The following is a 12,098-nucleotide window of genomic DNA, read 5'->3' as shown; positions in this document are numbered from 1 at the left end:
GACGATGTGACCAATCCAAGTCTAAGACTAGATGTGACCAATCTAAGTCGAAGACTGGGCCTGACCAATCCAAGTCTAAGACTAGATGTGACCAATCTAAGTCGAAGACTGGGCCTGACCGATCCAAGTCTAAGATAATAATAATAATAATAATAATAACTGGGATTTATATAGCGCTTTTCTAAGTACCCAAAGTCGCTTTACATGTAGAACCCATCAATCATTCACACCTGGTGGTGGTAAGCTACTTTCATAGCCACAGCTGCCCTGGGGTAGACTGACGGAGATGATCCAAGTCTGGGAGCATGAATTGATGTGTACATGGTTATGTTTATGAACTATAATTCACTAGTCTACATGGGACGTGTGAGTGCCTGAACATAGAACAAACACATCCGCATTCTTTCAGACTTGGTATGACTATGTGTCATCACCGGACTCCATTCCTGCACCATTTAGGTGACAGATACTTCCTGTCTGTGACATATGCTCATATGACCATATTTCTATCTTCAAACAGAGCTCAGGAAAAAAAACAGTCAAGCACAGGAAATAAAGCAGTTTTTCCAAATCAGAGCTTATGATGAATTGCATATTTTATATTACTAGTTGTGTTGTACAAACCCCAAAACCAGTGAAGTTGTCACGTTGTGTAAATGGTAAATAAAAACGGAATACAATGATTTGCAAATCCTTTTCAACTTATATTCAATTGAATGGACTGCAAAGACAATATATTTATAAATAATAATGATAAGCAGGGGCGCCCATGATAACGTTGCTTGGATGGCAACAAATGTTGCTCCAAAACCTGTATGTGCCTTTCAGCATTAATGGTGCCTTCACAGATGTGTAAGTTACCCATGCCTTGGACACTAATCCACCCCCATACCATCACAGATGCTGGCTTTTACACTTTGCGACGAGAACAATCCGGATGGTTCTTTTCCTCTTTGTTCCGGAGGACACGACATCCACAGTTTCCAAAAACAATTTGAAATGTGGACACTTTTACACTTTGCATAAGTCTTATATGAGCTTGGGACCAGCGAAGCATTTTTGGGTGTTGTTGATATATGACTTTGGCTTTGCATAATAGAGTTTTAACTTGCACTTACAGATGTAGCGACGACCTGTAGTTACTGACAGTGGTTTTCTGAAGTGTTCATGAGCCCATGTGGTGATATCCTTTACACACTGATGTCGGTTTTGGATGCAAGGTAATGGGCATTCAATGTTGGTTTCCAGATTCTCTGACTCTTTTGATGATATTACAGACCGTAGATGGTGAAATCCCTAAATGCCTTGCAATGGCTGGTTGAGAAATGTTGTTCTTAAACTGTTCGACAAATTCCTCACGCATTTCTTTCCAAAGTCGTGACCCTCGCCCCATCCTTGTTTGTGAATGACTGAGCATTTCATGGAAGCTGCTTTTATACCCAACCATGGCACCCACCTGTTCCCAATTAACCTGTGGGATCTTGTTGTTTGGTGAGCATTGCTTCACTTTCTCAGTCTTTTTTGCCACTTGTGCCAGCTTTTTGAAACATGTTGCAGGCATCAAATTCCAAATGAACTAATATTTGCAAAAAAATAAAGTTTTCCAGTTCGAACGTTAAATATCTTGTCTTTGCAGTCTATTCAATTGAATATAAGTTGAAAAGGATTTGCAAATCATTGTATTCTGTTTTTATTTACCATTTACACAACTTCATTCCCCTAACTATATATATATATATATATATATATATATATATATATATAAAACTCTCTATATATATATATATATATGAGATTGTCAGGTTCAATAAATGGCAACTAGTTGGCCTATAAAATATTTTTTTATAGCTCAATGACCAGAATTTTACTTTAAAATGTAGTGTCTTTACACAAAATTACTGCAAATTGAAAAAGTGTACCACAGTAGTTTTTACGTTAAAAATTCCGGTGAGTGAGCGGACAGTTTTTATAGTACTTTAAATTGAAAAACTACTATTGTTATTTTTATGGTAACATTTTGGCAAATGAGCTGCCAGTTTTTTTTGTTTTTTTTGTCTGAAAAATCTACTTTTTTTTTTCCCAGTGCATTGCTATAAATTGTGAAACTGTTATTTTTACTGCAAAATTCTGGCAACTGAGCTGCTACTTTTTTTTTTACCATGAAATCTACGTTCCCTGTTTTTGCAGTGCACTACTGTAAATGGAAATATGGCACCACTGATGATTTTACAATAAATGTCTGGCGACTAAGCAACAGTAAAATCTGACTTTTTCTTTTTTTCTCTCTTATACACAGTGTAGCAATGCGGACATGCCATCAATGAGTTAAAAAGGTCAGTATAAATTTGTATTCAATTTAGTAGCCACCTTTTGGCGGGCCAAACTAACTGAAACAATGATGTAACCATTTTTTAAAATAACAACAAGGCACATAAAATAAGCAAAAAAATAGTTATTTTTAGTTTATGTTGTATGCAAAGCAGGTAACGTCACATGTTGGCAAGCTGAGGGTTGTTGTTTTTTTAAGCCTGACTGCAGCCTTGAAGAGCCACTTCACACGCCCTCCTGGCAATAAAAAAATGTAATTAGCCCTTAAGCCTAAATGATTCAGCGCGGCGGATGAACGTGGAGGTTAAATTGCCTTTAGGATTAAGCCACTTTATCATCAGCTGCTTTGATTCCACTCTGAGAGGTCATCGCTTCACCGAAACCGTGCATGTAAGGGCGTTGACGTCTTCTAAAATAATAGTGCACCTTTTACATCACGCTGACAAAGGAGGTGCATTTGCAGGAAAAGAGTCAATCATTTAGGGTGTTTTCAAGTATGAAAGAGCAATTAGGCTCCTTTCACACAAGCACCCTCCAGTCTGCCTTACTTCCTTTCCTTCTACGGAGTTATTATTGTAGCAAACGTGAGTCTCAATCTCAGTGTGTGTAATCAGATTTTATGTTGTCTGTCCATATTATCATTTGTCTGTGTGTAAAAGAAATATCTGTCTTTCGATCGATGTGCGTATTAAAAAAAATGTGTGTGTGCGTACCGTATTTTCACCGGACTATAAGGCACACTGCCGATGAATGGTCTATTTTTAAAAATATATTTTTTTCATATATAAGCCACACTGCCGATGAATGGTCTATTTTTAATCTTTTTTCATATATAAGGGGCACCGTATTATAAGGCGCACCGCCGTTGAATGGTCTATTTTTTTAATCTTTTTTCATATATAAGGCGCACCGCCGACGAAAGAGCTATTTTTGATATTGTTTTCATATATAAGGCTCACAGGACTAAACGGCGCACTGCCGATGAATGGTCTATTTTGGATCACTTTTCATATACTGTATAAGGCGCACCGGATTATAAGGCGCATCGCCGATGAATGGTCTATTTTTGATCTTTTTTTCATATATAAGGCGCACTGCCGATGAATGGTCTATTTAAAAAAAATCTTTTTTCATATATAAGGCGCACTGGATTATAAGGCGCACTGCCAATGAATGGTCTATTTTTGATCTTTTTTCATATATAAGGCGTACCAGATTATTAGGCGCACTGCGGATGAATGGTCTATTTTTTAATCATTTTTCATATATAAAGGCGCACCGCTGATGAATGGTCTACTTGATCTTTTTTCATATACAAGGCGCACCGGATTATAAGGGACACTGCCGATGAATGGTCTATTTTTGATCTTTTTTCATATATAAAGGCGCACTGGATAATAAGGCGCACCGCCCATGAATGGTCTATTTTTAAAAATATTTTTTTCATATATAAGGTGCACTGCCGATGAATGGTCTATTTTTGATCTTTTTTCATATATAAGGCACACCGGATTATAAAGCGCACCGCCGACGAAAGAGCTATTTTTGATATTGTTTTCATATATAAGGCGCACAGGACTATAAGGCGCACTGCCAAATGAATGGTCTATGTTGGATCACTTTTCATATACTGTATAAGGCGCACCGGATTATAAGGCGCATCGCCGATGAATGGTCTATTTTTTATCCTTTTTTCATATATAAGGCGCACTGCCGATGAATGGTCTATATTTAAAATCTTTTTTCATATATAAGGCGTGCTGGATTATAAGGCGCACTGCCGATGAATGGTCTATTTTTGATCTTTTTTCATATATAAGGCGTACCAGATTATTAGGCGCACTGCCGATGAATGGTCTATTTTTTAATCTTTTTTCATATATAAAGGCGCACCGCTGATGAATGGTCTACTTGATCTTTTTTCATATACAAGGCGCACCGGATTATAAGGGACACTGCCGATGAATGGTCTATTTTTGATCTTTTTCCATATATAAAGCGCACCGGATTATAAAGCGCAACGCCGACGAAAGAGCTATTTTTGATATTGTTTTCATATATAAGGCGCACAGGACTATAAGGCGCACTGCCGATGAATGGTCTATTTTGGATCACTTTTCATATACTGTATAAGGCGCACCGGATTATAAGGCGCATCGCCGATGAATGGTCTATTTTTGAACCTTTTTTTCATATATAAGGCGCACTGCCGATGAATGGTCTATTTTTTAAATCTTTTTTCATATATAAGGTGCACTGGATTATAAGGCGCACTGCCGATGAATGGTCTATTTTTTTATCTTTTTTCATATATAAAGGCGCACCGCTGATGAATGGTCTACTTGATCTTTTTTCATATACAAGGCGCACCGGATTATAAGGGACACTGCCGATGAATGGTCTATTTTTGATCTTTTTTCATATATAAAGGCGCACTGGATAATAAGGCGCACTGCCCATGAATGGTCTATTTTTTTAAATCTTTTTTTCATATATAAGGCGCACTGCCGATGAATGGTCTATTTTTGATCTTTTTTCATATATAAGGCGTACCAGATTATTAGGCGCATCGCCGATGAATGGTCTATTTTTTAAATCTTTTTTCATATATAAGGCACACTGCCGATGAATGGTCTATTTTTGATCTTTTTTCATATATAAGGCGTACCAGATTATTAGGCGCACTGCCGATGAATGGTCTATTTTTTTATCTTTTTTCATATATAAAGGCGCACCGCTGATGAATGGTCTACTTGATCTTTTTTCATATACAAGGCGCACCGGATTATAAGGGACACTGCTGATGAATGGTCTATTTTTGATCTTTTTTCATAAATAAAGCGCACCGGATCATAAGGTGCACTGCCGATGAATGGTCTATTTTTTTAAATCTTTTTTTTCATATATAAGGCGCACCGCCGATGAATGGTCTATTTTTTATCTTTTTTTCATATATACGGTGCACCGGTTTATAAGGCGCACTGCTGATGAATGGTCTATTTTTTTAAATATATTCTCCATATATAAGGCGCACCGGATTATAAGGTGCACCGCTGACAAATGGTCTATTTTTTAAAAATCTTTTTTTCCATATATAAAGGCACACCGGATTATAAGGCGCGCCGCCGATGAATGGTCTATTTTTGGTCTCTTTTTTTCATATATAAGGCGCACTGCGAATGAATGATCTATTTAAAAAAAATCTTTTTTCATACATAAGGCGCACTGGATTATAAGGCGCACTGCCGATGAATGGTCTATTTTTGACCTTTTTCCATATATAAAGCGCACCAGACTATAAATCGCACTGCCGATGAAAGGTCTATTTTTTATCTTTTTCATAAATAAGGCGCATCGCTGACGAATGGTCTATTTTTGAGCTTTTTTCATATATAAAGCGCACCAGATTATAAGGCGCATCGCCGATGAATGGTCTATTTTTGATCCTTTTTTCATTAATAAGGCGCACTGCCGATGAATGGTCTATTTTTTAATATTTTTTCATATATAAGGCGCACTGGATTATAAGGCGCACTGCCGATGAATGGTCTATTTTTGATCTTTTTTCATATATAAAGCGTACCAGATTATTAGGCGCACTGCCGATGAATGGTCTATTTTTTAATCTTTTTTCATATATAAAGGCGCACCGCTGATGAATGGTCTACTTGACCTTTTTTCATATATAAGGCGCACCGGATTATAAGGGACACTGCCGATCAATGGTCTATTTTTGATCTTTTTTCATATATAAAGGCGCACTGGATAATAAGGCGCACCGCCCATGAATGGTCTATTTTTTTATCTTTTTTCATATATAAAGCGCACCGGATCATAAGGCGCACTGCCGATGAATGGTCTATTTTTTCAAATCTTTTTTTCATATATAAGGCGCACCGCCGATGAATGGTCTATTTTTTATCTTTTTTTTCATATATACGGTGCACCGGTTTATAAGGCGCACTGCCGATGAATGGTCTATTTTTTTTTTAAATCTTTTTTTCATATATAAAGCACACCGGATTATAAGGCGCACCGCCGATGAATGGTCTATTTTTGGTCTTTTTTTTTCATATATAAGGCGCACTGCGAATGAATGATCTATTTTTCTAAATATTTTTTCATACATAAAGGCGCACCAGATTATAAGGCGCACTGCCGATGAATGGTCTATTTGTGATCTTTTTTCATATATAAAGGCGCACCGCTGATGAATGGTCTACTTGACCTTTTTTCATATATAAGGCGCACCGGATTATAAGGGACACTGCCGATCAATGGTCTATTTTTGATCTTTTTTCATATATAAAGGCGCACTGGATAATAAGGCGCACCGCCCATGAATGGTCTATTTTTTATCTTTTTTCATATATAAAGCGCACCGGATCATAAGGCGCACTGCCGATGAATGGTCTATTTTTTCAAATCTTTTTTTCATATATAAGGCGCACCGCCGATGAATGGTCTATTTTTTATCTTTTTTTCATATATACGGTGCACCGGTTTATAAGGCGCACTGCCGATGAATGGTCTATTTTTTTCCATTTTTTTTTCATATATATGGCGCACCGGATTATAAGGCGCACCGCCGACAAATGGTCTATTTTTTTTTAAATCTTTTTTTCATATATAAAGCACACCGGATTATAAGGCGCACCGCCGATGAATGGTCTATTTTTGGTCTTTTTTTTCATATATAAGGCGCACTGCGAATGAATGATCTATTTTTCTAAATATTTTTTCATACATAAAGGCGCACCAGATTATAAGGCGCACTGCCGATGAATGGTCTATTTGTGATCTTTTTTCATATATAAAGCGCACCAGATTATAGGGCGCATTAAAGGGGTCATATTATTATTTATTTTTTCTAAATGGAAAAGACTTCCTTGTGGTCTACATAACATGTAATGGTGATTCTTTGGTCAAAATGTTGCACAGATGATGTTTTACACATCATCTTCGAGCCGCTTTCTGACAGTCGCTTCTGGATGCGCCGTTTTGTGGGCGGGTCTTATTTCGTGGCTCGCCTTCGGCAGCGTCTTCTCCCCGTCATCTTTGTTGTAGCGATGTAGCGTGCAAGGACGGGAGTGGAAGAAGTCTCAAAAGATGGCGCTAACTGTTTTAATGACATTCAGATTTTACTTCAATCAATAACGGAGCAGCATCTCCTCATCTGGAAACAACAACACCCGAAATGTGTCCCGTGAAAACCCGTCCGACCGGAACTCTCTAATAACTAAAGTTCCTTGGGTGAATAATATAAAGTCACTACACCGGTATGTTTTAGTGCTTTCATGGTGAGTTCACTGACAGATATAAGTAAGAACTTTACACTACTTTATATTAGAAATGGCAACAGCGGAGGATGAATGTCACATAACAAGACGATAGAGAAAAAGAAGAAGCCTATCAACAACGGTGTCAGCACAGACTTCAAAAGGCGGACACCCGCAATTTATCAGGATTTATGCAGATCCCAAATACGGATCAGCAGGTAACAGAAGGTAAAAAAAGTCGCTTTTGCATAATATTGCAAAACAAAACGCCAGATAATATGTCTTACCTTCTACACGCATCATAATAATACTCCTGTGTTTAATGCGCCGAAAATCCATCAAGCGGTGCGGCTTCATAGCTTACCAAAGTCGTACTAAAACATTTTGATAGATTTTTGAGCGCCGTGTGTTATGTTCTATATTTTCAATGGAACATTTAAAATGTTGGTGTTGTTTACTTGAGTCATATTGCCATCATAGTGCAGTCTACACATATCTCTTATGTTTGACTGCCATTCACTGGTCACACTTATCATTACAACATGTACCAAATAAAATTGCTTCGACGTGGGTAAGCAAAACCAGAATTATTCCGTACATTAGGCGCGCCGGGTTAAAAGGCACACCGTCTCGTATTGGAGGGGGGAAAAAAAAGGATTTTAGGTGCGCCTTATAGTCCGGAAAATACGGTACATGCCGTAGACAGGATTTGTGAGATGGTCAATAACCACTGCCTCATCATCTCTGACACCCAATATACAGACGTGATCAAAAGTTGACATACACTTGTAAAGAACATAATGTCATGGATGTCTTGAATTTCCAATCATTTCTACAACTCTTATTTTTTTGTGATAGAGTGATTGGAGCACATACTTGTTGGTCACAAAGAACAATCATGAAGTTTGGTTGTTTTATGAATTTATTATGGGTCTACTGAAAATGTGCTGGGTCAAAAGTATACATACAGCAATGTTAATATTTGCTTACATGTCCCTTGGCAAGTTTCCCTGCAATAAGGCACTTTTGGTAGCCATCCACAAGCTTCTGCTTGAATTTTGGACCACTCCTCTTGACAAAATTGGTGCAGTTCAGCTAAATGTGTTGGTTTTCTGACATGGACTTGTTTCTTCAGCATTGTCCACACGCTTAAGTCAGGACTTTGGGAAGGCCATTTTAAAACCTTAATTGTAGCCGGATTTAGCCATTCCTTTACCACTTTTGACGTGTGTTTGGGGTCATTGTCCTGTTGGAACACCCAACTGCGCCCAAGACCCAACCTCTGGGCTGATGATTTTAGCTTGTCCTGAAGAATTTGGAGGTAATCCTCCTTTTTCATTGTCCTATTTACTCTCTGTAAAGCAGCAGTTCCATTGGCAGCAAAACAGGCCCAGAGCATAATACTACCACCACCATGTTTGACGGTAGGTATGGTGTTCCTGGGATTAAAAGGCCTCACCTTTTCTCCTCCAAACATATTGCTGGGTATTTTGGCCAAACAGCTCAATTTTTGTTTGTAGAAACAAGTCCATGTCAAATTTTGCTGAACTGCACCAATTTTGTCAAGAGGAGTGGTCAAAAATTCAAGCAGAAGCTTGTGGATGGCTACCAAAAGCGCCTTATTGCAGTGAAACTTGCCAAGGGACATGTAAGCAAATATTAACATTGCTGTATGTATACTTTTGACCCAGCACATTTTCAGTAGACCCATAATAAATTCATAAAAGAAGCAAACTTCATGAATGTTTTTTGTGACCAACAAGTATGTGCTCCAATCACTCTATCACAAAAAAATAAGAGTTATAGAAATGATTGGAAACTCAAGACAGCCATGACATTATGTTCTTTACAAGTGTATGTCAACTTTTGAACACGACTGTATGATCCTGTAACTACCGTATTTTTCGGACTATAAGTCGCAGTTTTTTTCCATAGTTTGGCCGGGCTCCAGTGCGATTTATATACGTTTTTTTCCTTCTTATTTATGCATTTTCGGCAGGTGCGACTTATACTCCGAAAAATACGGTACTTGGTATCGGATTGATACCCAAATTTGTTGTACAGCATCCAAACAACAGAAGAATAAGTGATTATTACATTTTAACAGAAGTATAGATAGAACATGTTAAAAGAGAAAGTAAGCAGATATTAACCGTAAATGAACAAGTAGATTAATAATATTTTTTTTACAGCTTGTCCCTCATAATGTAGACAAAATAATAGGTGTATAAATGACACAATATGTTACTGCATATGTCAGCAGCTAAATTAGGAGCCTTTGTTTGTTTACTTACTAATAAAAGACAAGTTGTCTTGTATGTTCACTATTTTATTTAAGGACAAACTTGCAAAAATAAACAGATGTTTAATGTACAGTAAATGTTTTTGTTCAAATAAAGCCAATAATGACATTTTTTGTGGTTCCCTTTATTTAGAAAAGTATAGAAAAGTACCGAAAAGTATCAAAATACATTTTGGTACCGGTATCAAAATATTGGTATCGGGACAACACGAGTAGAAGGTCCGGCGGGCTGGATTGAAAATCTTAATGGACCGCATATATTTTGCGCAGAGAGTGTGCACGGACACTTGGACTTCCCACGCAGGTGTGAAAATACAAATAAAAATAACTATTTGAGAAATCAGACACATTTAGTGCATGGGAACATAGTGATTGTAACAACATTCAGAAGGCGGAAAAGACCAAATGCATCAGGGGTAGAAATAGTACTTATCAGTGCTTTAAAGGAAGGGTAACATGTACTTACAACATGGAGCAGTTTCAGGACATCCACGAACCTAAAAGGCAATAATGAGCGAAATGTTAGTCTCAGTAAAATGACTTCTTTTTGCTGCTCACAGAACAACAAAAGGTCTTACACTTTCTCAGAGGTCATAATTTCAGTGGCGATGTAACAGATCTTGGACTTTTTGGGGCCGCTCTGCATCGGTTATAAAAGAAACAGCAAAATGATGAATATGACATAAAAAAAAAAAAAACAGGCATCACAAATCTCCCTCTGATTACTGAAAATAAAAAGGTGTTTACATGAACATTTTTCATGTCTTCATTTTATTTAAAAGGTGCACTCAGGGACACCTTACAAAACAAGGATCTATATAAGCAGTTTAATATTATACAAATTAAAGGTGGATATACTTTAGAGTAGTCAGTGTACAGCTTGTAGAAATATATTTTGTTACGAGTGACAACGTTCACTGTGATTTGTACTCACTTGTCAATAATGGCTGTGTGTTGACTCTAGTTCAGTGGTTAGTTCAAAACCCAAAACCAGTGAAGTTGTCACGTTGTGTAAATGGTAAATAAAAACAATGATTTGCAAATCCTTTTCAACTTATATTCAATTGAATAGACTGCAAAGACAAGATGTTTAATGTTCACACATTTTTTTTCCCAAATAATCATTAACTTACAATTTAATGGCAACAAAAAAGTTGTCACAGGGGCCTTTTTACCACTGTTACATGGCCTTTCCTTTTAACAACACTCAGTAAACATTTGGGAACTGAGGAGACACATTTTTGAAGCTTTTCAGGTGGAATTCTTTCCCATTCTTGCTTGATGTACAGCTTAAGTTGTTCAACAGTCCGGGGGTCTCCGTTGTGGTATTTTAGGCTTCATAATGCGCCACACATTTTCAATGGGAGACCGGTCTGGACTACAGGCAGGCCAGTCTAGTACCTGAACTCTATTACTATGGAGCAACGCTGTTGTAACACGTGGCTCGGCATTCTTGCTGAAATAAGCAGGGGCGTCCGTGATAACGTTGCTTGGATGGCAACATATGTTGCTCCAAAACCTGTATGTACCTTTCAGCATTAATGGTGCCTTCACAGATGTGTACATTACCCATGCCTTGGGCACTAATACACCCCCATACCATCACAAGATGCTGGCTTTTCAACTTTGCGCCTAGAATAATCCGGATGGCTCTTTTCCTCCTTGTTCCGGAGGACACGACGTCCACAGTTTCCAAAAACAATTTGAAATGCCGACTCGTCAGACCACAGAACATTTTTACACTTTGCATCAGTCCATTTTAGATGAGCTCGGGCCCAGCGAAGCCTTCTGGGTGTTGTTGATAAATGGCTTTGGCTTTGCATAGTAGAGTTTTAACTTGCACTTACAGATGTAGCGACAAACTGCAGTTACTGACAGTAGTTTTCTGAAGTGTTCCTGAGCCCATGTGGCGATATCCTTTACACACTGATGTCGCTTTTTGATGCAGCACTGCCTAAGGGATCAAAAGTCACGGGCATTCAATGTTACGTGCAGTGATTTCTCCAGATTCTCTGAACCTTTTGATGATATTACGGACCGTAGATGGTGAAATCCCGAAATTCCTTGCAATAGCTGGTTGAGAAATGTTGTTCTTAAACAATTTGCTCACGCATTTGTTCACAAAGTGGTGACCCTCGTCCCATCCTTGTTTGTGAACGACTGAGCATTTCATGGAAGCTGCTTTTATA

The 12,098-nt window shown here is 37.9% G+C and overlaps 1 protein-coding gene across 1 annotated transcript in view; it reads right to left on the bottom strand.

The window, feature by feature from the left end:
- Positions 1–12,098, bottom strand: part of LOC133572005 (FYVE, RhoGEF and PH domain-containing protein 6-like) — an 80,305-nt gene that overhangs the window by 39,406 nt on the left and 28,801 nt on the right. The window contains exons 4-5 of the mRNA XM_061924609.2: positions 10,488–10,549; positions 10,376–10,406 (exon numbers count right to left, since the gene is read on the bottom strand). Coding sequence (XP_061780593.1) covers positions 10,376–10,406; positions 10,488–10,549 — 93 coding nt within the window. The remainder of the gene's footprint in view (positions 1–10,375; positions 10,407–10,487; positions 10,550–12,098) is intronic.

The sequence above is a fragment of the Nerophis lumbriciformis genome, linkage group LG29 (assembly GCF_033978685.3).
Source record: "Nerophis lumbriciformis linkage group LG29, RoL_Nlum_v2.1, whole genome shotgun sequence".
NCBI lineage: Eukaryota > Metazoa > Chordata > Actinopteri > Syngnathiformes > Syngnathidae > Nerophis > Nerophis lumbriciformis.
The sequence above is the reverse complement of the archived record's forward strand: the minus strand, read 5'-3'. Positions and strand labels throughout refer to the sequence as shown.